The 27500-nt window shown below is 39.6% G+C and overlaps 1 protein-coding gene and 1 long non-coding RNA gene across 2 annotated transcripts in view; both read right to left on the bottom strand.

Moving 5' to 3' along the window:
- Window positions 1-4206: 4206 nt before the first annotated feature.
- On the bottom strand, window positions 4207-12694 carry LOC126987442 (pre-mRNA 3'-end-processing factor FIP1-like; the record flags this gene model as incomplete). The annotated part of the gene is made up of 4 exons (XM_050844407.1): window positions 4207-7541; window positions 8445-8641; window positions 10217-10376; window positions 12500-12694. Coding segments are annotated over 4 exons (675 nt in total), but the record flags the coding sequence as incomplete, so codon positions are not given.
- Window positions 12695-14870: 2176 nt separating this feature from the next.
- The window catches only part of LOC126987257 (uncharacterized), a 29274-nt gene continuing 16644 nt past the window's right edge, over window positions 14871-27500 (bottom strand). Inside the window, exons 2-3 of the long non-coding RNA XR_007740515.1 lie at window positions 17030-17150; window positions 14871-15305 (exon numbers count right to left, since the gene is read on the bottom strand). This is a non-coding gene — a long non-coding RNA (uncharacterized LOC126987257). The remainder of the gene's footprint in view (window positions 15306-17029; window positions 17151-27500) is intronic.

Below are 27500 nucleotides of genomic sequence, written 5' to 3'. Positions count from 1 at the left end.
AGATACAAATACCCAAACAAGTGTGTGCCAGGCCGTGAAATGTGTGTGGGAACCAGCGCGGCCGCGGGGCACGGAGCAGCCAGACCCACCCCGCGGCAGCCACGCCCCGCGGCCCACCACGGCTAATGCCGATGGTAGTGTTGACGCTATTACCTCTGACCCCCCTTGGGAGCAATACAAGACGGGGTAATATACATGAGCCTCGTAATGCCTCGGCCTCCCTGTTCCTACTCCCATGTCACGGCTATTTCTACACTTGTTTTGGTCTGTACATTCCTTCCTGTGGGTTCCGGGAGGTTTGTGGGTTATCAAAGACATAGAAAGACCATATAGAAGTACTTCATAAGGTACAAAATACAGAGAGGTAATGATTCATCGACCGAGGAAGGCGAACTCAAAACTAAAAACTGTACATGAATGGGAAAGAAGAGTTCATGTCATCTACAGCCAGAAGCATGCAGCGCCAAACAAGCCTGGCACACACACACACACACACACACACACACACACACACACACACACACACACACACACAGTCATCGTTACAGTGTTACCTTAAACGGCGTGAAAAAACGAGGTTACAAGAGTTACCGTACAAATGCCACGAGTCCCTTACGCCTAACACTGAATATAGAAAACGGGGTGAGGCTGGCGGGGGGATGGGGAGGGGGGGGGGGCCTACTGTCTGGGGGGGAGGGGCTACGGGGGGGTGACGTGTGCTGTCGCTCGCTAGGGGTCGGGGTGTTTGGGGTTCGGATATCGGTCTGTTTGCTTAGATTGGAGGAAACAGACCAGGTGGAGTTGTTTTTTTTCTTACTTGTTTTCTTTGTTTCTTTGTTTTGTTTGTTTTGTCTTTTTTTTCTTGTGTGTGTGCTTCGTTTTCTTGTTTCTTTTCCTTTTCGTTTTGCTTTCTCCTTGTTTTTCTTTATTTATATGTTTGTTGTTTTCCTTGTTTATTGTTTTCATTTTTCCCTTTCTCTCGTTTTTTTTGTTTTTTTTCATTCACTTATTTACGTTTAGCTTCGTTTATTATTTTTTTTTCTGTCTGTCTCGTGTGTGTGGTAAGTGTTTTTATGGTGTGATTTCTGCTTCTGTTTGTTTTTCTTATCTTTGGTGTTTTTCTTTTCATTTTTTTCTTTTTTTAGGGTTGTTTGAAAATGTTTGGTGTGTGTGTGTGTGTGTTTTGGTGGGATTTACAGCTCCTGTTTGTTTTTCCTTTCTTTGGTGTTTTTCTTTTCATTTTTTCTTTTTATTTAAGGGTTGTTTGAAAATGTTTGATGTGTGTGTTTTGGTGTGATTTTCAGCGCGTTTGTTTTTCCTTTCTTTGGTGTTTTTTAATTTCTTTTTCTTTTTTTTTGGTTGTTTGAAAATGTTTGGTGTGTGTGTGTTTTGGGGGTGTGATTTTCAGCTCCTGTTTGTTTTTCTTTTAATTCGTGTTTTTTTCATTTATTTTTCTTTTTTTTTTTGGTTGTTTGGGAATGTTTGGTGTGTGTGTTTTGGTGTTTGTTGGTGGGATTTTCAGCTCCTGTTTGTTTTCCTTCCGTGTTATTTTTCTTCTCATTTCGTGTATTTCTTTTGGCTAGTCTCGTGTTTGAAAAGGTTAGGCGTGTGAATGTGTGTGTGTGTGTGTGTGTGTGTGTGTGTGTGTGTTTACGAAATTCGGCTGGTTGCTTGTTTGTTTCTTTTTTCTTTCATATGTTTTTTTTTATCTCGTTTATCTTGTTTCTTTCATCTCGTTTTTTTCTTTTTTTTATCTCGATTTTTCTATAATCTCGCTTTTTTTTTGTTTTTCATCAAGTTCTTTTTTCTTTGCTTAATTTGTCTTCGTCTTCTGTTTGAATGGAAAAAATGTGCGTTTGGTTTACATTTTCTTTGTTTGCTCTTCTTTTATGATCATTATTTCTTGTTTCCTTGTTTGTTTTTCATCTGTTCAGCTCTTGTTTGTTTTTCTTTTTTTTTCTTCTTATTTTGCTTGTTATTATCAGTTTAGTTTTTGTGTTTCTGTCTCGTGTGTGTGGAAAGTGTTTTTATGGTGTGATTTCTACTTCTGTATATGTCACAATGCCAGCTGGTTTTTTTTTTCTTATTTTTTCTTGTTTATCTCGTTTCTTTATCTCGTTTTCTTCCTTCATCTCACTTGTTTGTTTGTTTGTTCTTCTTGTTTCCTCTTCTTTTATTATCATTATTTCCTGTTTCCTTGTTTGTTTTACGTCTGTCTCTCGTTTGAATGATGTTGGTGTTTTTTGTTTTAAATTTGTTTGTTTCATTTTTTTTCTTGAAGTATTTTTCGTTTCACTTGCTTTTTTTTTGTCTTGTTTGTCTTGTGATTTTGTGTTAATTTCTTTTAAAAATTTTCATTATTTTCTTAGATATATATATTTTTCCACATTCTTTCCTTTTTGTCTGTTTTAATGTTTATTTTATCTAATTTATATATATTTGAATTACTGTTTATTTTTTTCTTTATTTTCCAGTCTTTTTTCGATAATCCACATATATGTTTTGTCTTCAATAACTTTTTCTATTATAACTTTGTATTGTTTTTTTTTAAGTTCTTTTTTTAAATGGTTAACTCGCACCCATTTCTAGTTTTTCCTTTTATCCTTTTTCTTTCATTTTCTTGTCATACAGCAGCGCATTGTATTGTTTTTGTTCTTGAGCTTCTTCCTTGTTGTAAAATAAAATAAAAACAAGCTCTTTCATAATACACACACACACTGAACAATGCAATCTTTCTCTCGCACCCATCTCTTGTTATTTCTTTTATCCTTTTTCTTTCATTTTCTTGTTGTATAGCAGCGTATTGTATTGTTTTTGTTCTTGAGCTTCTTCCTTGTTGTAAAATAAAATAAAAATGAGCTATTTCATATTAGACACACACTGAACAATGCAACCTTTCTCTAGAACCCATCTCTTGTTATTTCTTTTATCCTTTTTCTTTAATTTTCTTGTTGTACAGCAGCGCATTTTATTGTTTTTGTTCTTGAGCTTCTTCCTTGTTGTAAAATAAAAATAAAAATGAGCTATTTCATAATACACACACACACTGAACAATGCAACCTTTCTCTAGAACCCATCTCTTATTATTTCTTTTATCCTTTTTCTTTCATTTTCTTGTTGTACAGCAGCGGATTGTATTGTTTTTGTTCTTGAGCTTCTTCGTTTGATGTAAAATAAAATAAAAACAAGCTCCGTCATATTACACAGGAGCAGTAAGTAGCGGGCTTTTTTTTATATATTATTCTTTACACCCTTGAACTGTTTCCTTAGCTGTAAACACACACACACACACACACACACACACACACACACTAAACAATGCAATCTTTCTCTAGAACCAAACTCATGTCACATTCATCCTTTTATCTGTACTATTTACAATTTGCACCCCACAAGTGAAGTTCTTCCAAGACGCTTTTCAATCCTTCTGCAATGTTCTCAGCCTTGCCATCACACAGCTTCAGAGCAGTAAGCTTGATTTAATTTGTTTCACTGCCCGCAACTTTCCATTCAGTCCTCCTCCCCTTCCTTATTTCCTGTTTCCTTCCCTCCCTATTCTTCTTCTTTCTCCCTTTTCTGCTGTCCTTCCTCCTATTCTTCCTTCCTTTCCTCCTTTCCCTTCGTCACTATTTACAATCTTCTTCTTTAGTTTCTTGATGATCGAGCTGCTTCAAGTAACAAACGAACACTTAAGTATAATTTTTTTCTTCTTTAGTTCGTCTATGATCAAACTGTTTCATATCACACACACATTCTTTCAACTACATTATTTGCATTCTTCTTTTCTATTTAGTTTCTTTATGATCGAGCTGCTTCAAGTACCTAACACACATTTAAGTATAATTATTTTTTTCTTTTAGTTTGTCTATTGTCAAACTGTTTCATATTGCACACATTATTTCAACTATATTATTAACAATCTTCTTTTCTATTTAGTTTCTTTATGATCGAGCTGCTTCAAGTACCCAACACACATTTTAGAATATATATTTTTTCTTTTAGTTTGTCTATTGTCAAACTGTTTCATATGACGCACATTATTTCAACTATATTATCTACAATCTTTTTTTTCTTTAATTTCTTCACGATCGAGACTTTTCTTATCACACACACATCTAACTATACAATCTTTATCTTTTTTTAGTTTCTCCATAATCAAACTGTATTATATCGAACTCATCCATTTACTTATAATATTTACAATCACTTATTTCTTTACTTTATTTGATATCACACACACTTAAACACACTTTACATTACACATTTTCTTTTTATATTTCTCTAAAGTCAAACTGTTTCATATCACACTCATATTTTCATGTATATTATTTATTATTTTTTTATTTCTTTACCTTCTTTCATAACAGGTCTTTCATAACAATCTTCTACTTCAGTTTCTCTATAGTCAAACTGTTTCATATCACACTCATCTTTTCATGTATATTATTTACAATTTTTCATTTCTTTACTTTCTTTGATAACTGAGGTTTTTCATAACAATCTTCTACTTCAGTTTCTCTAAAGTCAAACTGTTTCATATCACACTCATCCTTTTACTAACATTATCTACAGTCTTATTTTTCTTTAGTTTCTTTATGAGTGAGGTGTTTCAATAACCTAACACCCTTCTCTTAACAGTAGTCTAAATAAGGTTGATCTTTCTTAATTCACATATCTTCCTTATCAACTAGTTTCATATCAAAGTTTCGTTCATAGTATTTACAGTCTTATTCTTGTTTCTGTCTTTTCAACTAGTTCAAATCACACAGTTTAATTATAGTACTTACGATCTTATTAACATATCTTATCAACTAGTTTCGTATCAAAGTTTCGTTCATAGTATTTACAGGCTTATTCTTATTTCTCTCTCTTCAACAAGTTCAAATCACACAGTTTCATCATAGTACTTACGATCTTATTAACATATCTTATCAACTAGTTTCAAATCAAAGTTTCGTTCAACAATACATAATCTTATTTCTCTATAGTTTCCTTAATATCTGAGTTGCTTCATCACACACAATCTTTCCTATCTAATTTCTTATCTTTTCTAATCAAGTAGTTTCTCATCGTGATATTTACAATTATTTTCATTTTTCACATTTTTCTAATCGTCAAACAATTTCTCCTTACACTGTTTACAATGCCAACGTATTTTCTTTCGTCTATACTCACGTGTTTTCTTTACTCTATGGACACAATTTCAGTTCATGTGTTTTCGTTTATCAATTTCCTTCATTTGTTTATATTCCTGGTTGATGTTCAGATGTTTTCCTTCATCTATATTTCTAATCCACATGTTTCCATTTCTCTAATTACGCTTTTTATTCATTTATTAACTTCCTCCATTTGTTTATATTTCAAGTTTGACATTAAGATATTTTCCTCCATTCATCAACTTCATTAGTCTCTATTCCTAGTTTCACATTCACATAAATTCCCCCATTTATGAATTTCCTTCTTAAAACTATCATTTCCATTTGACCTTTACATAGTTTTGTTCATATATCTTCTTCCTTCTTTCATCTATATTCCTAATTTGACATTCAATTATTTTTCCTATAGTTGTCGACCTTTATCATTCATCAATGTTTACATATCAATACTTCAGCGTTCATATTCCTAGTCGACATTCACTTATTTTATTCTTAATTTCTCTTCTTCCCTCGACAAAAGAGAGGGAAATCTTAACACTTCCCAGGCACACCACGGTCAACATTCTCAGACGCTTCTCCGCTTCTCTCATCAACTATTTTCAAAGGCAACAAAAGGAGATGAGTTTCTTTTTATTCACGGTACAAATGAATGAGCAAACTACCAGGAGGGTAAGAAAGATTCGGGCTCGGGTAACACAAGAATGGGGTAAGTAAGTGAAATATAGCTGAGGTGTACCATAGACTTTAGACTGAGTAACAAGAATGAATTGAAACATGGCTGAGATGCACAAATGACTCCAAGTTAAGTAACACAATATCCAAGGTAAGTGAAACATGGCTGGGGCGCACCACAGAGTTTACAAGCTAACCAACTAACATAAAGGAAAGGTGTGGTTAGTGAAACGTGGCTAGTTGAAACCGTAGAGTATTTCACCCATGCATGTTAGCCGTGTAGCAAGATAGTGAAATGTGGCTGTTGGGTCCCATAGAGTTTACAGGCTAACTAACCAGATGATAAACAAAGGAGGTGGTTAGTGAAATGTGGCTAGTTGAAACCGTAGAGTATTTCACCCATGCATGTTAGCCGTGTAGGAAGATAATGAAATGTGGCTGTGGGGTCCCATAGAGTTTACATACTAACTGACCAGATGATAAACAAAGGAGGTGGTTAGTGAAACGTGGCTGGCAAGTACCATAGAGTTTTCCCATGTAGCGTAAATTAGAAATGAGTTTAGTACATCGAGTCAGCCCGGAATGAGTTTAATGAAATGTGGGTTGAATATACCATAGAGTTCTTTCTAGTCTCTTTTCCAGTGTTTGTGTTTCTCTGTGTGTTTCTGTTTCCCTGGTTTCTGTTATCCAAGTGTTCCTGTTTCTAAGTGTTTGTGTTTCTCTGTAAATGTGTGTTTCTCTCTTATTCAAGTGTTCCCATTGTTGTTTCTCTGTAAGTGTTTGTGTTTCTCTGTAAGTGTGTGTTTCTGTGAGTGTTTCTGTTTCTCTGTGTTTGTTATTCAAGTGTTTCCGTTTCTAAGGAAGTGTTTGTGTTTCTCTGTAAGTGTATGTATCTCTGTGTGTTTCTGTTTCTCTGTGTTTCTGTAAGTCTTTGTTTGTCTTAAATTCATCCTAGTACTCTACACACCTCTAAGATAACCTTCCGTGTCTAACTTCTCGTCAAACGTTTCCATAACTCACTCTATCAAACGTTTCCTTCACCCACTCTCAAACGTTTCTCAGTGCATAGTGTTTATATTTTCAAACGTTCTGATGTGCTCATTTCTACATAGCTTGCTTCATTATCTAACGTTTCCTCTTCCTCCTTCTCTCCCATCCCTTCTCTTCCCTTTTTCTCCTTCCCTTCTTCATCCTATCTCTGTGGTCTTTAAAAACAGTCGTAGAAGAAGGGAGCCTGAAGGGTCTATCTCATCCATTTTCTTCTCCTTTCCCTTCCCTTTTCTTCAGTCCCTTCTTCCCTTCTTCATCCTATCTCTGTGGTCTTTAAAAACAGTCGTAGAAGAAGGAAGCCTGAAGGGTCTATCTCATCCATTTTCTTCTCCTTTCCCTTCCCTTTTCTTCAACTCTCTTCTCTGTGTGGTCTTTAAAAACAGTCGTAGAAGAAGGAAGCTTGAATTGTCTCTCCGTCACCCATTTTCATCTCCCTTCCCTTCCCTTCCCTTCCCTTCTTCATCCTATCTCTGTGGTCTTCAAAAACAGTCATTGGAGAAGCCTGAAGCGCCTGGGAATCTAGAACCACGGCCTTCCTTGTTACATGAGGCTGCAGAAGGCAAGTCCATCAGTGAGAACCTCTTGCATTAGAACTTGAGTCTCCATAGGGAAGGCGCCCCCATCGTTCATTGGGTCATCGTAGTAGTAGCTGTAGTAGAGGTTCTGAAGGGGGGTAGTAGTGGTTAGTTGTTAGTAGTGGTAGTGGTAGTAGTAGTAGTAGTAGTAGTGGTGGTGGTGGTGGTGGTAGTAGGAGTGATGATTTGGAGATGTTAGTATTGGTAGTAGTAGTAGTAGTAATAGTAGAAGTAGTAATGCTAGTATTGATAATATAAGTACTGTTATTATTATTATTATTATTATTATTATTATTATTATTATTTTTACTTTTTACTTACCTTTTCTCTCTCTCTCTCTCTCTCTCTCTCTCTCTCTCTCTCTCTCTCTCTCTCTCTCTCTCTCTCTCTCTCTCTCTCTCTCTCTCTCTTATCTCCTCTTATCCCATCCTTTCTTTTCCTCATTTCTTCCCTTTCTTCCCTTTTCTTTCACTCTCTTCTGTTTCCTTCCTCTCTTCATCTCCATCATCTTGCATATCCATTTCTTCCTTCTATTTCGCTCTCTTTTCTTCTCCTCCTCCTTCTTCTAACTCTACTTTTCTTCTATTTTCCTTTTCCCAACCCTAATATTTCTTCTTCTTCTTCTTCCTCTTCCCTCTGTATCCTTTCCTTCTCATAGTTTCCCTTCCCTAACCTTTTATTTTATCTCTCTTTCTTCCTCCCCTCCTTCTACATCACCACCATCACCATCACCCACCTGAGACACTTACTCTACCCTTCATCCTCTTCCTCTCCCTTTGCTTCTCCTTATCATCTTCTTCCTACCTCCTCTCTCCCTTCCCTTTCCTCCTTCTCCCTTTTCTCTTTTTATATACTTTCTTTATCCTCCCTTCCCTTCATGTTCATCCTCATCCTCTCATCCCTTCCTCTTCCATTCTCTATCCTAACTCTCTTATCTTTTCCATTCTACTCCACCACCACCACCACCAACAACAACAACAACAACTCTCACCTGACACTTAGCGCACCCACAGTACTGCGCCAACTGCAGCTCGCGAATCCTCTGCCTTTCCATGTCTCTTTCCTGCTCCAGCTGTGCCTCGCGCCGTGCCTGCCTCTGCGCCTCCCTCTGTGCCTCGAGGACCGCCGCCTGCTCTTCCAGAACCCGTGACGGCCGGCTGGTTAGGATGCCGACGGGGAGGAGGGCGGCTGGAAGGGTGACGTGAGGTTAGTGTGGGGAGAAGAGGGAGACGGGTTAGGTTAGGTTAGGTTAGGTTAAGTTAGGTTAGGGTGAGGATAAGCTAGGTTTGGTTAGGATAGATTAGGAAGGGAGAGTTTACATTAGGATAGGTTAGGTTAGGTTAGGTTTGGTTAGGATAGATTAGGAAGGGACTGTTTACATTAGGATAGGTTAGGTTAGGATATATTAGGAAGGGAGAGTTGACATTAGGATAGGTTAGGTTAGGTTAGGATATATTAGGAAGGGAGAGTTGACATTAGGATAGGTTAGGTTAGGTTAGGATATATTAGGAAGGGAGAGTTTACATTAGGATAGGTTAGGTTAGGTTAGGATATATTAGGAAGGGAGAGTTTACATTAGGATAGGTTAGGTTAGGTTAGGTTAGGATAGATTAGGAAGGGACTGTTTACGTTAGGATAGGTTAGGTTAGGTTTGGTTAGGATAGATTAGGAAGGGACTGTTTACGTTAGGATAGGTTAGGTTAGGTTAGGTTAGGTTAGGTTAGGTTTGGTTAGGATAGATTAGGAAGGGACTGTTTACGTTAGGATAGGTTAGGTTAGGTTAGGTTAGGTTTGGTTAGGATAGATTAGGAAGGGAGAGTTTACATTAGGATAGGTTAGGTAAGGTTAGGTTAGGTTGAGGATAAGCTAGGTTTGGTTAAGATAGATTAGGAAGGGAGAGTTTAGGTTAGGTTAGGTTAGGTTTGGGTGAGTTAGCGTTGAAATGTTTTGGGTTAATGTTACGTTTTCTTTGGTGGTCAGTTTTTGTTTTGGTGGTGTTTGGTTGTGTGTGTTTGTGTTTTGTGTGTTCATTGTTTTTTTTTGTTTTGTTTTTTTGTTTCTTGTATTGATCAAAGGATAACTATTCTCTTTATTTCTCTCTCATTTTCTCTTCTCTCTTCGCTGTTCTTTCCCTTCCCTTCCATTCTTACTTACCTCCTCCGCCTCCTCCTCCTCCTCCTTCTCCTCCTTTCATCTCTCCCTCTCCCTTTCCTTTCTTACTCTTTTCCTCCTCTTCCTCAGTTTCCCTTGCAATAAACACTCCTTCCTTCCTTCCTTCCTTCTTTCCTTCCTTCCTTCCTTCCTCCTCCTCCTCCTCCTCCTTTAATCTCTTCCTCTCCCTTTCCCTTCCTTTCTTACTCTTTTCCTCCTCCTCCTCTTCCTTTCCCTTCCACTATCCCTCCCTCCTCCTCCTCCTCCTCCTCCTTCTTTAATCTCTTCCTCCCCCTTTCATTTCTTACTCTTTTCCTCCTCTTTCTCAGTTTCCCATACATTATCCCTCCTTCCCTTCTTCTTCTTCTTCTTCTTCTTCCTCCTCCTCCTCCTTTCATCTCTTCCTCTCCCTTTCCCTTCCTTTCTTACTCTTTTCCTCCTCCTCCTCTTCCTCCTTTTCCTTACACTATCCCTCCTTCCTTCCTTCCTTCCTTCCTTCCTCCTCCTTTCCTTCCATCTCTTCCTCTCCCTTTCCCTTCCTTTCTTACCCTCTTCCTCCTCCTCCTTACACTACCCCTCCTTCCCTTCTTCCTCTTCCTCCTCCCATCTTACCCGTGGAGGTCACACTGGGGGGCAGGATGGGGCCTCGCGGGGGGGTGACGCTGGGGGGCGGCGGTGCGGGGGGCTGCTGGCTGGGGGGCGGCGATACCCTCACGCGGGAGAGGGAGTTGGCGAGGGCCTCTTCATAACTGGGGGGCAGCTGGTAATACGACTGGGGAGGGGGGAGATAAGAGGGGGGAGGTTAGTATGGGGGAGAAGAGAGAGGGGGACGAGGGGGGGAGGAAAAAGAGAGGGGGGAGAAAGGGGAGGAGGGTAGGGGTTAGGATGGCAGAAAGGAAAGGGAGAGAGAAGAAGGGAGAGGAGAGAGGGAAAAAGGAGAGGTGTTAGTCTGCGAAGGAAGAGATGGGAGAGAAGGGGACAGAGGAGGAGGAGGAGGAGGAGGAGGAGGAGGGGAGTATTAGCTTAGAGAGGGGGAGAGAGGAGGAAGAGAGGAAGAAAGAGGGAAGAGGGGAGAGGGGAGAAAGAGGGAGAGAAAAAGTTACCACAAAGAAAAAATAAACTATAAATAAAAATAAAAAGAAAACAGGAAAAAAGAAAATGAAAAAAAGCAAAACAAAAATTTGGAAAACGGAGAATGTAAAACCATGAAAAAATTAAAACAAACAAACAAACGAACGAACGAACACACCAGGTGATGTTTCCTCCCTATACCTTTAATTAGTCAAATGATTAAGGTGAGGAGGAGGAGGAGGAGGAGGAGGAGGAGGAGGAGGAGGAGGAGGAGGAGGAGGAGGAGGTAGGTAGAGGAAGAGTTGCAACCGAGGAAGAAAGGAAGGAAGGAAAGAGAGAAAAGAAGGAAAGAAAGGAAGGAAGGAAAGAGTAAAAAGAAGGAAAGAAAGGAAGGAAGGACAGAGAGAAAAGAAGGAAAGAAAGGAAGGAAGGAAGGAAGGAAGGAAGGAAGAAGGAAGGAAAGAAAGGTATGAAAGAAGAAGAGGAATAAGGGAAGGGGAGATAAAGGAGGAAAGGAGAGGGAGAGAAAGAAAGGAGGAGGAGGAGAGAAGGAGGAGGAGGAGGAGGAGGAGAGAGGAAGAGGAAGAGGAAGAAGGAAGGAAAGAGAAAAGAAAGGAAAGGAGAAGAAGAGAGAGAGAGAGAGAGAGAGAGGAGAGAGAGAGAGGAAGGAAGGAAAGAGAGAAAAGGAAAGAAGGAAGGAAGAAAGGAAGGAAGGATGGAAGGAAGGAAGGAAGGAAGAAGGGAAAGGAAGGGAAGGAAGGGCAGGAAGGAAGGAAGGGAAGAGAAAGGAATGGGAAGGAAAAGAAGGAGGGAAAGAGAAGGAGATAAGGAAGGGAGTGAAAGGAAGGAGGAGGAGGAGGAGGAAGAAGAGAGAGAGAAAAGGAAAGGAGAAGAGAGAGAGAGAGAGAGAGAAAGGAAGGAAAAGAAGGTAAGAAAAGGATAGGAACGGATAATGTGTCAAAAATCACACCACCTGTCACCTGGATCAAGGGGAGGAAAGGGAAGAGAAGGAAGGGAAGGAAAAGGAAGGGAAGGAAGGGGAAGGAAGGAAGGAAGGGAAGGAAAGGGAAGGAGGAAGGAAGGGATGGAGAGGGAAGGGAAGGGAAGGGATGGAAAGGGAAGGGAAGGGAAGGGTAAGGAAGGTAAGGAAAGGGATAGGAAGGGATGGAAAGGGAAGGGAAGGGATGTGATGGGAAGGGAAGGGAAGAAAGGAGAGGAAGAGGAATCAAAAGAAGGGGAAGGAGGGAAAGAGAAGGAAAGGAAAGGGAGGGAAATGAAATGAAAGGGAAGGGAAAGGAAAAAGAAGGAATAATTAAAGAAGGGAAGGAAAAGTGAGGGAAGGGAAGGAGGAAAGGAAAGGTGAAAGGGAGAAGGAAGGGATGGGAAGGGAAGGAAAGGGAAAGTAGAAGTAGTAGTAGTAGTAGTAGTAGTAGTAGTAGTAGTAGTAGTAGTAGTAGTAGTAGTAGTAGTAGTAGTAGTAGGGAAAATAACTGGTGGAGAAATATAACTAAAATAAAAAAGTAGAAAAAAATATGAAATGAAAAAAAATGCATTTGAGATAAGTTAAGATTAAGTTAAAACCAGGTGAGAAATGAACACCTGTCTAATTAAAACAAAAAGAAAATCATACCTAATTACAAGTTATAATATACAAATACAAATGTTTAGTATACAAATTCGTAAAAAAAGTTAAATTAAATAAGTTATGACTGAACACAAATGCCTAAAACAGCGAAGCAATGTTGATAGGAGGGCTTACCAGAACCTCATAAATATCCCCTTAATTACAGGTACACAAGGTTGGGGGGGAGGGGGGGCACTCACCTGACTCTGGGCGACCTCATACGGCGGGGGGGGCGTCTGTATCTTGGCTGCTCGGGAGGGGCGCGTTCCTTCCTCGCTCTCCGCCCGCCTCACGCCCCCCACTCCCGCTCGGCCGCGCCCCCGCCCCGCTGACGACCCCGAACCCGTCACCCCCGCCGCCGCTACCCCCGTCCCCCTTCCTGCTGCGACCCTGGAGAGAGAGGGGGTCTGTGGAGAGAGAGAGAGAGAGAGAGAGAGAGAGAGAGAGAGAGAGAGAGAGAGAGAGAGAGAGAGAGAGAGAGAGAGAGAGAGAGAGAGAGAGGAGGAGGAGGAGGAGGAGGAGGAGGAGGGAAGAAGAGGAGGAGGAAGAAGAGGAGGAAGAAAAGGGAGAGTAAATTTGCTAGTAAGACAGAGAGAGAGAGAGAGAGAGAGAGAGAGAGAGAGAGAGAGAGAGAGAGAGAGAGAGAGAGAGAGAGAGAGAGAGAGAGAGAGAGAGAGAGAAGGGGAAGTGGAATGAAGGGAGGAAAGAAAGGAAGGAAATGAGGAAGATGAAGAGGAAAGAGGAAGACAGGAGGAGATAAGAAGAGGAGGAGGAGGAGGAGGAGGAGGAGGAGGAGGAGGAGGAGGAGAAATAGTGGTGATAGTAGTAGTAGTAATAGGAGGAGGAGGAGGAGGAGGAGGAGGAAGAAGAAGAAGAAGAAAAGAAAAAGAAGAAGAAGAAGAGGAGGAGGAGGAGGAGGAGGAGGAGATGGTAGTGGCAGGGTGCCAAATAAGATCTTCCTCTCTTCTTTGCTTCCTCCTCCTCTTCCTCTTCCTTCTCCTCCTCCTCCTCCTCCTCCTCCCTAACCCATTTTTCCACCATTACAAACACATTCTCTTTTGTAATGGGTTAAGGGAAGGTCAGTCTTATTTTTATTATTATTATTATTATTATTATTATTATTATTATTATTATTATTATCATTACTGAAGAGAATGAAACAGGTGTTGAGAGGAAAATGCTTAAAACTAGAAAGAAAGGAAAGGGGGAAGGGAAGGGAAGGGAAGGGAAGGGATGGAAAGGGAAGGGATAGGAAGGGATGGAAAGGGAAGGGAAGGGAAAAGAAGGGAAGGGAAGGGATAGGAAGGGATGGAAAGGGAAGGGAAGGGAAAAGAAGGGAAGGGAAGGAATAGGAAGGGAAGGGAAGGAATAGGAAGGGAAGGGATAGGAAGGGATGGAAAGGGAAGGGAAGGGAAAAGAAGGGAAGGGAAGGGATAGGAAGGGATGGAAAGGGAAGGGAAGCGATGTGAGGGGAAGGGAAGGAACAGGAAGGGAAGGGAAGTAATAGGAAGGAAGGATGGAAAGGAAGGAAGGATAAGAAGGAAGGAAGGGATAGGAAGGATGGAAGTGATGGGAAGGGAAGGAACAGGAAGGAAAAAGAAGGGGAAGGAAGGAAAGAGAAGGAGAGGAAAGGGAAGGAAATGAGAGAGATAAAGAAATGGAAAAAACAAAACAAAATAAATAAACAGAATATATGAATGAATAATCAGTAAAGAAAATAATAAAGAAAACCAAAGAAAAAAACAGATTAACAAAACAAAAGACAGGAAGACAAAAAAGTATAATAGAAATTCAAGACAAAAAATAAAGAAAATAACATGAAAAAAGTAAAACAATTGAATGAATAAAAATTGAAAAACAAAGAAAATGGAAATTATAAACAAAGAAAAATAGAGAAAATAATCAATAAAGAAAATAAAGAAAAGACGAAAACGAAAATGGTAAACAAAAACAAAACAAGACAAAAACAAACTTGAAATATAAATGAAAAAAAGAAAATAGACAAAAATATTAAAAATCTGTAAGAAATAAAGAAAAAAAATATGGTAAATTAAAAGAAAGCTAAATTTAAGAAAATAAGAAAATAAAGAAAACGAATGGAAAAAAATAAAAGATGAATAAAAATACGAAAAAATATGAAAACAAAACAAAAAAACTAAAAAGCAAGAAAATCACAACAAAAACAAAACAATAACAAGAAAATCAAAACAATAACAATACAAACAAGAAAATCAAAACAAAACAAAAACAAGAAAATCAAAACAAAACAAAAACAAGAAAATCAAAACAAAACAACAAGCAAATCAAAACAAAACAAAAACAAGAAAATCAAAACAAAACAAAAACAAGAAAATCAAAACAAAAGCAAAACAAAAACAAGCAAATCAAAACAAAACAAAAACAAGAAAATCAAAACAAATCAAAACAAAATCAAGAAAATCAAAACAAAAAAAACAAGAAAATCAAATCAAATAAAAACCAAACAAAAACCAAACCAAAACAAAACAAAAACAAGAAAATCAAAACAAAATCAAAGAAAACGGGAGCACTTAAGGGCAGACTCACTTGTTATCCTGTAGGCATCAAAGCGATCCATGCTGCGCGATCTTCTCCGGGGCTGTCCTCCTCCTCCTCTTCCTCCTCCTCCTCCTCCTCCTCCTCCACTGGCAGCAGATGTAGTAGTAGTAGTAGTAGTAGAGGAGGAGGAGACAGTAGTAGTAGTAGTAGTAGTAGTGGAGGTTATAGTGGGAGGATTTGAGGAGGTACTTGATCCACTTCCTCCACTTCCTCCACTTCCACCTCCTCCATCGTCACTGTTGTTCGCACTTGCCGCTGTGGAGGAGTATGGAGAGCTACCCGAGCTTCCTAGTCCTCCTCCATTTCCTCCGTTTCCTCCACCTCCTCCACCTCCTCCACCTCCACTCCACCCACGCGACAGTAGCCCAGCATCGAAGCTACTTTGTCCGCGTAAGTACTTAGCTCTGGTGTGGCAGTTCCGACACTTCCCTGTAAGTAGAAAGTAGTGTTAGTAGTAGTGGTGGTAGTGGTGGTGGTGGTGGTGGTAGTAGTAGTAGTAGTAGTAGTAGTAGTAGTAGTAGTAGTAGTAGTTTAGATTAAGTAAAGAAGGAGGAGGAAGAGAAAGAGACATAGAGAGAGGGAGAGGTAGAGGAAGGAGGAGAGAACAGGAGGAGAGAGAAGAGGAGGAAATGTAAAGAAGTGGAAGAAAGAGAGAAAAAGAAAGAGATAAGAAGAAAGAAGAACAAGAAAAGGAGAGAGAGAGAGAGAGAGAGAGAGAGAGAGAGAGAGAGAGAGAGAGAGAGAGAGAGAGAGAGAGAGAGAGAGAGAGAAGGAGGTACATAGGAGGAAAGGAAGTCAAGTGTGGAGGAGGAGGAGGAGGAGGAGGAGGGGAGAGGGAGATATGGAGGGAGAGAGAGAGAGAGAGAGAGAGAGAGAGAGAGAGAGAGAGAGAGAGAGAGAGAGAGAGAGAGAGAGAGAGAGAGACCGCAAAATATACGACGAATCCATTTTCACAAACAATTATACTCTCTCTCTCGCTCTCTCTCTCTCTCTCCCTCTCTCTCTCTTTCTCTCTCCTCTGTGAACCCAACTAGGTGATTTGTGTGTGTGTGTGTGTGTGTGTGTGTGTGTGTGTGTGTGTGTGTGTGTGTGTGTGTGTGTGTGTGTGTGTGTATGTGAATCTACAGGCACAAATATACACTTTTTTTTAACCGGAAAACTTATAATTAACTATCTAACTATCTATGAAAAACTGACTAAAATTATGAGTGTTCTTTATTCTTGAACACAACATTGAATAAACAACAAAACAATAATACGAAAATACGCATACCTATTGTTCTGTTGTTTAATCAATGTTGTGTTCAAGAAAAAGAATACCCATAATTTTAGACAGTTTTTGGTTATAAGGATGCTTTATGAAATACGATTATAACTCTCTCTCTCTCTCTCTCTCTCTCTCTCTGGCTCTCCCTTCCTCCATATCTCCCTCTCCCCTCCTCCTCCTCCTCCTCCTCTACTTTAAGAAACGTACTGAATCCAGGATCGGCAACGGTGATGTTAGGTACGCCCATTGTTTGTGTATAAATAAAGACTAACATTGAAATTTCAGAAACCCACATTTTTTTACATACTCCAGATTTTTCCGTAGCCCAATCTTTTCCATCTACAGATTTTTCCGTAGCCCGATCTTTTCCATCTACAGATATTTCCGTAGCCCGATCTTTTCCATCTACAGATATTTCCGTAGCCCGATCTTTTCCATCTACAGATATTTCCGTAGCCCGATCTTTTCCATCTACAGATATTTCCGTAGCCCGATCTTTCCCACTACAGATATTTCCGTAGCCCGATCTTTTCCATCTACAGATTTTTCCGTAGCCCGATCTTTTCCATCTACAGATATTTCCGTAGCCCGATCTTTTCCATCTACAGATATTTCCGTAGCCCGATCTTTTCCATTTACAGATATTTCCGTAGCCCGATCTTTTCCATCTACAGATATTTCCGCAGCCCGATCTTTCCCGCTCCAGATATTTCAGCATCCCGATCTTTCCAACTCCAGATATTTCCGTAGCCCGATCTTTCCAACTCCAGATATTTCCGTAGCCCGATCTTTCCCACTCCCGATTTTTCCGTACCAACCCAGATTTTCCCCCCCAATCCAGATATTTCCGTACCCAGAAATTTCCGAGTACCCAGATATTCCTTACCTAAAAACTTGCACTTTTTATCCTCCTGGGCCAGACCGCAGGCACACGTGTACTTCTTAGGGGTGTCCGGACGCGCCTCGGCCATGCTGTGGGGGCCTGAGACCATTGCTAGGGGCACATCCTGGGAGGGGGGAGAAGGGGGGAAGATAGGCTGGGTTAGTATGTTAGTATGGAAGGTCAGTTAGCTAGGGTAGTATGCAGAGGAGGAAGAAATGGGTTTAAATAATAGATGATGATGTTAGTATGATAGGTTAGTAAGCTAGAAAAGTATGCAGGGAAAGAAACAATGGATATATGTATGATAATATATACGTTGTTAGGCTTTTTATAGAGAGGAGGAGGAGGAGGAGGAGAGAAAGAGGAAGAGAGGAAGGTGAGAGAAATTGGGAGGTAGAGAAAATGTGAGAAAAGAGTGAAAGTAAGAGAAATTATGGAGAAGAGAGGAAGAGAGAGAGAGAGAGAGAGAGAGAGAGAGAGAGAGAGAGAGAGAGAGAGAGAGAGAGAGAGAGAGAGAGAGAGAGAGAGAGAGAGGGGAAGGGAATTAAGAAAAAAGAGAGGTGATTGGACAAGGGGAGAGGAGGAGGAGGAGGAGGACGAAGGGATAAAAGGGAGAAGAGTAGATGGGGAGGAAGAGGAGGAGGAGGAGGAGAAGGAGGAGGAGAGAAGAATGGAAGAGAATAGGAAGAAGAAATTTAGAATGGAAGAGAGAAGAAGGAAAGGAAGAAAGAAAGAAAGAAAGAAAGGAAGGAAGGAAGGAAAGAAAGAAAAGAAAGAAAGGAAGAGAGAAAACATCCATAAAATCTCTCTCTCTCTCTCTCTCTTGACATAGCAGCGTTTAACTCATACGATTCAGAACAAAAGAGAGAGAGAGAGAGAGAGAGAGAGAGAGAGAGAGAGAGAGAGAGAGAGAGAGAGAGAGAGAGAGAGAGAGAGCCAGGCGGGTTCCTCACCTTTAAACAAACCAAACCTCTGTCTGTCTCTCCGTCCACGAACGCACACACACACACACACACACACACACACACACATATAATATATTCATGTACGTTTTTTCTCTTCGCATTGTTAACGGACAGACGAACACACACATACATACATACATACATTCTCTCTCTCTCTCTCTCTCTCTGCCAAAGTGTACCCAGGCCGACCCTCTGACCTAGTTGCCTCCTCCTCCTCCTCCTCTCCTATTTTCCTGAGCCAAATCCTCCTCTTCCTCCGCCCTCTTTGTCTTTCTCCTTCAGGCTCTCTCTCTCTGTTTATATATTTCTTTTTCACTTTTTGTCTCCTCCTCCTCCTCCTCTTCTTCCTCCTCCTCCTCCTCTTCTTTCTTCTTCTTATACTCCTCCTCTTCTTCCTCTTCTTCCATATTTTTCATCCCTCTTCATACGTTTTCTCTCCTCCTCCTCCTCCTCTTCCTCCTCCTTCTTCTTATACTCCTCCTCTTCTTCCTCTTCTTCCATATTTTTCATCCCTCTTCATACGTTTTCTCTCCTCCTCCTCCTCCTCCTCCTCCTCCTCCTCCTCCTCCTCTTCCTCCTCCTGAGTCAATAACTTCCTTGTTCTGATGCAGACTAAATGTTTGCTTCCTCCCCTTGCCCTGAGGAGGAGGAGGAGGAGGAGGAGGAGGAGGAGGAGGAGGAGGACAAGGAGGAGAGAAAGAGGAGGAGGGTTTGCGAAAAGTACGAAGAAGTGAGTGTTATTTTTGAGAAGGAGGAGGAGGAGGAAGGAGAAGCACCAGCATGAAGAGGAAGGAGGAAAAAAGCAGGAGGAGGAGGAGGAGGAGGAGGAAGAGGAGGAGGAGGAGGAGGTATTGTGCATCGTTAATTAAAGGTGAAAGACACGTGGAAGAAGAAGAAGAAGAAGAAGAAGAGAGAGAGAGAGAGAGAGAGAGAGAGAGAGAGAGAGAGAGAGAGAGAGAGAGGAAAATTAAATAACCAACTCAAAAATAGGAGAAAAAGAGGAGGAGGAGGAGGACGAGGAGGAAGAGGAGGAGGATAAAAAAAGACAGACATAAGGAAGATATAAAGACAAATGAGATAAACAGAATAAAGAAGAAGAAGAAGAAAAAGAAGACAAGGAAGAAAATGGAAAAGAAAAAAAATAAGAAAAGACGAACAAACAAACAAACAAACAAGTGTCTCTTTAAGCCTTAACAAAACGCTCTCCTCCTCCTCCTCCTCTTCTTCTTCCTCCTCCTCCTCCTCCTCCAATTCATTAGTTCTCTCTTTCTCTTAATTTTATCTTTTTTTTCTCTTCTTTTATTTTCCTTCATTTTAATTTTCTCTTCTTCTTCTTCTTCTTCTTCTTCGTCTTGTTCTTTTTCTTCCTCAATCTCATTCTCCTCCTCCTCCTCCTCCTCCTTCATATTTTCCTCTTCCTCCTCCTCCTACTCCTCCTCCTTCTTTTTCTTCGTATTCCTCTTCTTCGTCTTGTTCTTCTTCCCCAGTCTCCTCCTCCTCCTCCTCCTCCTCCTCCTACACATTTTCCATTTCTTCCTCCTCCTCCTCCTCCTCCTCCGCCTCCATCTTCTTCTTTGCGTTTCTATTCTTCTTCTTCTTCTTGTTCTTTTCTTCCTCAATCTCATTCTCCTCCTCCTCCTCCTTCATATTTTCCTCTTCCTCCTCCTCCTTCTCCTCCTCCTTCTTTTTCTTCTTCTTCCTCTTCTTCTTCTTGTTCTTCTTCCCCAGTCTCCTCCTCCTCCTCCTCCTCCTCCTACACATTTTCCATTTCTTCCTCCTCCTCCTCCTCCTCCTCCTCCTCCTCCTCCATCTTCTTCTTTGCGTTTCTATTCTTCTTCTTCGTCTTGTTCTTTTTCTTCCTCAATCTCATTCTCCTCCTCCTCCTCCTCCTCCTTCATATTTTCCTCTTCCTCCTCCTCCTTCTCCTCCTCCTTCTTTTTCTTCTTCTTCCTCTTCTTCGTCTTGTTCTTCTTCCCCAGTCTCCTCCTCCTCCTCCTCCTACACATTTTCCATTTCTTCCTCCTCCTCCTCCTCCTCCTCCTCCTCCATCTTCTTCTTTGCATTCCCATTCTTTTTCTTGATCTTCTTCTTCTTCTTCTTCTTCCTTCTCTCCCATCTCTTCCTCCTCCTCCTCCTCCTCCTCTTCTATCTATTCAAGCGAGGAAGTGTAGTACAGAAATTAGCAGGAGTTCGTAACCCGAGTCATCCGGTGTTCGTAAACCGAGAGAGAGAGAGAGAGAGAGAGAGAGAGAGAGAGAGAGAGAGAGAGAGAGAGATTGGAAGAAAAGGAAACAGTTTGGAGAGAGAACAAAAGGAGAGAGAGAGAGAGAGAGAGAGAGAGAGAGAGAGAGAGAGAGAGAGAGAGAGAGAGAGAGAGAGAGAGAGAGAGAGAGAGAATCTATATTTTCTACCTACATCAACAAGAACTGAAGTCTCTCTCTCTCTCTCTCTCTCTCTCTCTCTCTCTCTCTCTTCTTCTTCCTCTTCTTCTTCTTCTTCGTCCTCCTCCTCCTCCTTTTCATTCTATTCTTCCTTCTATTCATTGTTCTCTCCTCCTCCTCCTCCTCCTCCTCCTCCTCACTTTAATTAGCACCTTCCTCCCCCCCTCCCCCCAAGTAGACAGGTATGACATATTACTATCATTATCATTATTATTATTATTATTATTATTATTATTATTATTATTATTATTATTATTATAGGAGGAGAAGAGATATGGAGGAGGAGATGGAGGAGGAGAAAGTAGAATAGAAAGGAGAGAAGGAGAGGAGGAGGAAGGAGAATAAGGAGAAGGAAGAGAAGACAAAATATAGAAGAAATGGGAAGAAAAGAGGAAGAAAATAATGAAGAAAAATTATAGTAGTAGTAGTAGTAGTAGTAGTAGTAGTAGTAGTAGTAGTAGTAGTATTAGTAGTATTAGTAGTAGTAGCAATAGTAGTAGTAGTAGTAGTAGTAGTAGTAGTAATAGTAGTAGTAGTAATAATAATAATAATAATAACGAGAGAGAGAGAGAGAGAGAAAAAGAGAGATAGAGAGAGAGAGAGAGAGAGAGAGAGAGAGAGAGAGAGAGAGAGAGAGAGAGAGAGAGAGAGAGAGAGAGAGAGAGAGAGAGAATCTAAATTTATGGGATGGGGAGAAGGAGAACATCTTAAGAGAGATAATTCAGTTAATGGAGGAAGAGGAGGAGGAGGAGGAGGAGGAGGAGGAAGAGTGGGAGGGGGAGGAGGAGGAGGAGGTGGAGGAGGAAGGAGGAAGGAGGAGGAGGAGGAGGTGAATGAGGATAAGGATTTGGATGAGGACGAGAAGGACGAGAGGTTGGAGGAGGAGGAAGAGGAGGAGGAGGTGGAGGAGGAAGGAGGAAGGAGGAGGAGGAGGAGGAGGAGGAGGAGGAGGAGGAGGAAGGAAGGGAAGCAATTCGATAAATAATAGATGATATACGACTAGAGAGAGAATCTATATTTTCACCTACATCAACAAGAACTGAAGTCTCTCTCTCTCTCTCTCTCTCTCATGGATATTTGAATGACTTTCTCGAATCAGCAATCGTGTGTGTGTGTGTGTGTGTGAGAGAGAGAGAGAGAGAGAGAGAGAGAGAGAGAGAGAGAGAGAGAGAGGAAAGAGGGAAGGAGAGTTGGAAGGAAGGAAGGAAGGGAGGAAAGGAAGGAAGGAAGGAAAGGAAGGTAGAAGGGAGGGAATGAATGAATGAAGGAAGGGAGGAAAGGAAGGAAGGAAGGAAGGAAGGAAGGAAGGAAGGAAAGGAAGGTAGAAGAGAGGGAAGGAAGGAAGGAAGGAAGGAAAAGAAAAAAGAAAAGAGAAAAAAAGTGAGTTGATAGATTGAGAGAGAGAGAGAGAGAGAGAGAGAGAGAGAGAGAGAGAGAGAGAGAGGAAATAATATTGGTTAGGGCGGGAAAGAAATAATTACAAGCAGGAAATAAAATAGACAAACACGTAATTCTTTTCCTTATATATTATTTTCCTAGTTAATTTTCCTTCCTCGCAAATTTCACAACTTTTCATATTTTCTTTTTTCGCTTTTTTTCGACTTATTCTTTCATTTTTATTTATTTTCATTGTTATTTTTATTTTTTTGCTTTCTCCCTTTCGTTAAATTCGCTTCTCATCTTTTTTTTTTTTGCATTTCCTTCTTTTTCTTTTCCTTTCCTCATTTTAAGTTTCCCAATTTTTTTCTTTTATTTTTGTTTTCCATTTTCCCTTTTCATAATTTTCAAACTATTTTCATTATTTTTCCTTTTTCCTCATCTATATTTTCTTTGTTTTTCTATACTTTTCAAAAACTTCGATTCTTGGTCCTTTCTTTAATCTTTTCCTACTAGTATTTTCTTCCTTTTTCCCTTTTCATAATTTTCAAACTATTTTAATTTTTATTTTCTTTTTTCCTCATCTATATTTTCTTTGTTTTTCTATACTTTTCAAAAACTTAGATTCTTGGTCCTTTCTTTTTTATTCTTTTCCTACTTGTATTTTCTCTTTTCCTTCTCTTTTCCTTTTACAAATAATAAACACAAAGAAACTTTCCTTCAACCTCTTCAAACATGATTTTCTGATCTATATTTTTCATTTTCCTTTATTTTTTCCAACAATATTTTTTTTTTATTTATTTCTACTTTATTTTATTTTTCTACTTATCTTTTCATTCTTTTCCAAACAATATTTTCATTTTTTTTTTTTTTTTTCATTTTTCTTTGATTTTTTGGGATCAATCTATATTTCTTGACTCTCTCTCTCTCTCTCTCTCTCTCTCTCTCTCTCTCTCTCTTTGAATAACACACCTACGCATTAATATTAATACAAAGAGAGAGAGAGAGAGAGAGAGAGAGAGAGAGAGATTAAAGATAGAAGTGTTAAAGAAAATCCAGGTGAGGTCTCGCACCTGTTGCTTTGCCCGCCCCAGGTGAGAGAGAGAGAGAGAGAGAGGAATCTGGGTTCGGGTTATATGGATTCAACCTCTCTCTCTCTCATTAAAGTCTAGAAACAATAGATTCCTTTGTTTCTTTTTCCCTCCTCCTCCTCCTCCTCCAACCTTCTTTTTCTTTGTGTAAAATATATATATGTTGAATTTTATGAGAGAGAGAGAGAGAGAGAGAGAGAAACATCCATCTCGACCTGCCCCCCCACCCTTCTCTCTCTCTCTCTCTCTCAACTTAAGAGCTAATTTATGAAGGGTTAACTTTGCTAAATAGGACCAGACGTATTACTTTCAAGGAGGAGGAGAAGGAGAAGGAGGAGGAGGAGGAGGAAGAGGAGGGTGAGTCGAAGAATTAGTGAGGAGAGAGAAGATGAGGAAGAAGTTGCAAGCAGGAGGAGGAGGAGGAGGAGGAGGAGGAGGAGGAAGTTAAAATGAGCTTCCTTATAATTTAGCAAATGTACCCAAGGAAGAGAGAGAGAGAGAGAGAGAGAGAGAGAGTAAAATCACGTGAGCATATTCATCAGATTTTTTTTCCTCCTCCTCCTCCTCCTCCTTCTCCTCTTCCTCCTTCCCTTCACTTCCTTCCTCTTTTTGTCTCTTCCTATCTCCTATATCACTCCTCCTCCTCCTCTTCCTTTTCCTCTTCTTCCTATCTTCCTTTCCCTTCCCTCCCCAAGTGAAAAAAAGGAGGAGGAGGAAGAAGAAGAAGAAGGAAAGAAGAGAATGGGAAGAAAATGAAGAAAAAATGAGAGTAAAAAAAGAAAGAAGGAGAGGAGGAAGAAGAGAAAGAGGAGGAGGAGGAGGAGAAGAGGAAGAAAATAAAGGAGGAAAGAAGAATGAGAAGAAGAGGAAAAAAAGAGAAAAGAGAGAGGAAGAAGAAGAGGAAGAAGAAGAAGAGGAAGAAGAAGAAAAATTAACATGAAAAAAAGAAAGAAAATATATAGAAAAAAATTCTCTCTCTCTCTCTCTCTCTCTATCTATTTATCTATCTATCTATCAATCTCAATACATTAAAAAAACTCCACAAAACGAGCTAAACAAAAAGAAAAAAACGAACCTATTATCCACTCATTCATTCCTCCCTTCGATTCTCACACAAGAGAATCGAAGGGCCGTATCTTATTCCCTCTGTTTTTCGTTCATTCCCAGAAGACTTCGCTCAAGGGACAAAGGGAAGGGAAGGGAGGGGAAGGAAGGGAAGGGAAGGAAAGGGAAGGGAAGGGAAGGAAAGGGAAGGGAAGGGAAGGGAAAGGAAGGGAAGGGAAGGGAAGGAAAGGGAAGGAAAGGGAAGGGAAGGGAAGGGAAGGGAAGGGAAGGGAAGGAAGGGAAGGAAAAATGAGATACTGGTTAAATACTAAAGATATTGACAGAGAGAGAGAGAGAGAGAGAGAGAGAGAGAGAGAGAGAGAGAGAGTATTAGTAGTATTAGTAGTAGTAATAGTAGTAGTAATAGTAGCAGTAGTAGTAGTAGTAGTAGTAGTAATAGTAGATACTTCAATTTCCATCCTCCTCTCCCTCTTCATCTCCCATTCTCTTCTATAAATAAATAAAAATAAATAAAAATAAATAAATAAATGAATAAATAAATATCAAATAGATTTCTCTTCTTCATTCCTCCATTGGCACGTTTTTCAGTAACTTTGTCTTTTTTTTTTTATCAAAGGTTAGGTCTTATAGGCATATTTTACACATAATTTAGGTTAGTTTTATTTTTTACTAAGTTAGGCCTAATACAAATCTTTTACAATGTTTTTCTATGCATATTTTCAATTTTTAAGTTATTTTTTTTTTACTGGGTTAGGCCTAATACAAATCTTTTACAATGTTTTTCTATGCATATTTTCATTTTGTAAGATAGTTTTATTTTTTTACTAAGTTAGGCCTAATACAAATCTTTTACAATGTTTTTCTATGCATATTTTCATTTTTTAAGATAGTTTTATTTTTTTACTAAGTTAGGCCTCATAGGAATCTTTTACAATGTTTTCTATGCATATTTTCATTTTTTAGGATAGTTTTATTTTTTACTAAGTTAGGCCTAATACAAATCTTTTACAATCTTTTACTATGCATATTTTCATTTTGTAATAGTTTTTTTTTACTGGGTTAGGCCTAATACAAATCTTTTACAATCTTTTACTATGCATATTTTCATTTTGTAATAGTTTTTTTTTTACTGGGTTAGGCCTAATACAAATCTTTTACAATCTTTTACTATGCATATTTTCATTTTGTAATAGTTTTTTTTTACTGGGTTAGGCCTAATACAAATCTTTTACAATGTTTTTCTATGCATATTTTCATTTTTTAAGATAGTATTTTTTTACTAAGTTAGGCCTCAGAGGAATCTTTTACAATGTTTTTCTATGCATATTTTCATTTTTTAAGATAGTATTTTTTTACTAAGTTAGGCCTCATAGGAATATTGTACCATGTTTTTCTATGCATATTCAAATTTTCTATAGGCATTGTTTTATTTATTTTACGTATATTGACGTTATGAGAATTACCTTATATAATTTCAAGACCATTTTTCATTTACTACTACTACTACTACTACTACCACTACTACTACTACTACTACCACAACTACTATTACTACTACTACTACTATTACTACTACTACTACTACTACTATTACTACTACTACTACTACTACTACTACTACTACTACTACTACTACTATTAATATTACTACTCTTTTCATTCATGTTTTTTATTATACTGAGAGATGACTCCTCCTCCTCCTCCTCCTCCTCCTCTTCTTCCTCCTCCTCCTCCTCCTCTTCTCCTCTTTATCTATTCTCCTTTCTCTTCTACCCTACACGCCCGCCTTCATATTTAATTTTCCTCCTCCTCCTCCTCCTCCTCCTCCTCCTCCTCCTCCTCCTCCTCTTCTTCCTCCTCTTCCTCCTCCTCACCTTAATTTATTAATACACCTGAGTGATAATTAATGAGATGACGTCATTACCTTGCTATTGAGAGAGAGAGAGAGAGAGAGAGAGAGAGAGAGAGAGAGAGAGAGAGAGAGAGAGATAATGTGTGTCGTAATTCAATACATTATTCTGCATCATCCGTCTCTCTCTCTCTCTCTCTCTCTCTCTTGAAACAGTAATTTGGATTTTAACACACACACACACACACACACACACACACACACACACACACACACACACACACACGATTCAGTCTTCCTCCTCCTCCTCCTCCTCCTCCTCTTCCTCCTCTTCCTTCTCCTCCAATTCGCTTTTTCCTCTTCCAATTCAATTTTTCCTCTTTTTATTTTTATTTCTTTTCTTCTCCTTCTTTCTTCCTCTTCTTTCTCCTCTTCTTCCTCTATTCTTTTCAATTTCCTTCCTCTTACATTCATTCTTCTTCTTCTTCTTCTTCTTCTTCTTCTTCTTCTTCTTCTTCTTCTTCTCCTCCTCCTCCTCCTCTTGTTCCTTCTCTGTTATTCCTCCTCCTCCTCTTTTTCTTCTTTTTCTCTCTTGTTTTTCTTCTTCCTCCACCTCCTCCTCCTCCTCTTCTTCCTGCTCGTCCTAGTCCTCCTCCTCTTCCTCAACCTCACTTCTTCCCCATGAACCCTCACCCCCCCTCCTCCTCCTCCTCCTCCTCTTTCTCCTCCTCCTCCTCCCAAAAACTTTAAAATCTGGGTCGCAAGTTTGTGGGCCAACTCTCTCTCTCTCTCTCTTTCGAACGATTAAACACACACACACACACACACACACACACACACACACACACACACACAGAAATGGAAAATATATTGGAAAGAAAAAAAAGATGAAGGAAAATAAAATAAAAATGAGGTCAAGGAAAATACTGATAAAGAAAGGAAGGAAAACGTACACACACACACACACACACACACACACACACACACACATACATACATACATACATACATACACACACACATACATACATAAAAATAATTAAAAGAAAGAAAAATAAATAAAAAAGAAAAAACAAAAAACAAAAAGAAGGAAAATGAAATAAGAAAAAAAAAGAAAAAAATAATAGAAAAAATAAGAAAAAGAAGAAAAAGAAAAAAGAAAAAGATATCAGTTACCACATATTATTAGTGTGTGTGCGTGTGTGTGTGCGTGTGTGTGTGTGTGTGTGTGTGTGTGCGTGTGCGTGTGTGCGTGTGTGCGTGTGTGTGTGTGTGTGTGTGTGTACCTGTTGATTAGCCAATTAGCTGTATCTGATTTATTAACCTACCTGAGGAGGAGGAGGAGGAAGAGGAGGAGGAGGAGGAGGAGGAACAGAGCAAGAAGAAGAAGAGGAAGATGACGAAAACGAAGAAGAAGAAGAAGAAGAAGAAGAAGAAGAAGAAGAAGAAGAATTCGAGCAAGAAGAGAAGGAAAAGGAAAAAAAATTAAAATGAGGAAGAGGAAGTTTGAGAGGAAGAGGAGGAGGAGGAGGAGGAAGAAGAAGACGAAAACGAAGAAAAAGAGGAAGAAGAAAATGCAGAGGAAAAGAGGAGAAAGAGAGATGAAGAGGAGGAGGAAAAGAAGGGAAAAGGAGGAAGGGAGAGAAAGGAAGGAAAGAAAGGGAGAGAAAGGAGAAAAGAAAATAA

The sequence above is a fragment of the Eriocheir sinensis genome, chromosome 64 (genome assembly GCF_024679095.1).
Source record: "Eriocheir sinensis breed Jianghai 21 chromosome 64, ASM2467909v1, whole genome shotgun sequence".
NCBI lineage: Eukaryota > Metazoa > Arthropoda > Malacostraca > Decapoda > Varunidae > Eriocheir > Eriocheir sinensis.
The sequence above is the reverse complement of the archived record's forward strand: the minus strand, read 5'-3'. Positions and strand labels throughout refer to the sequence as shown.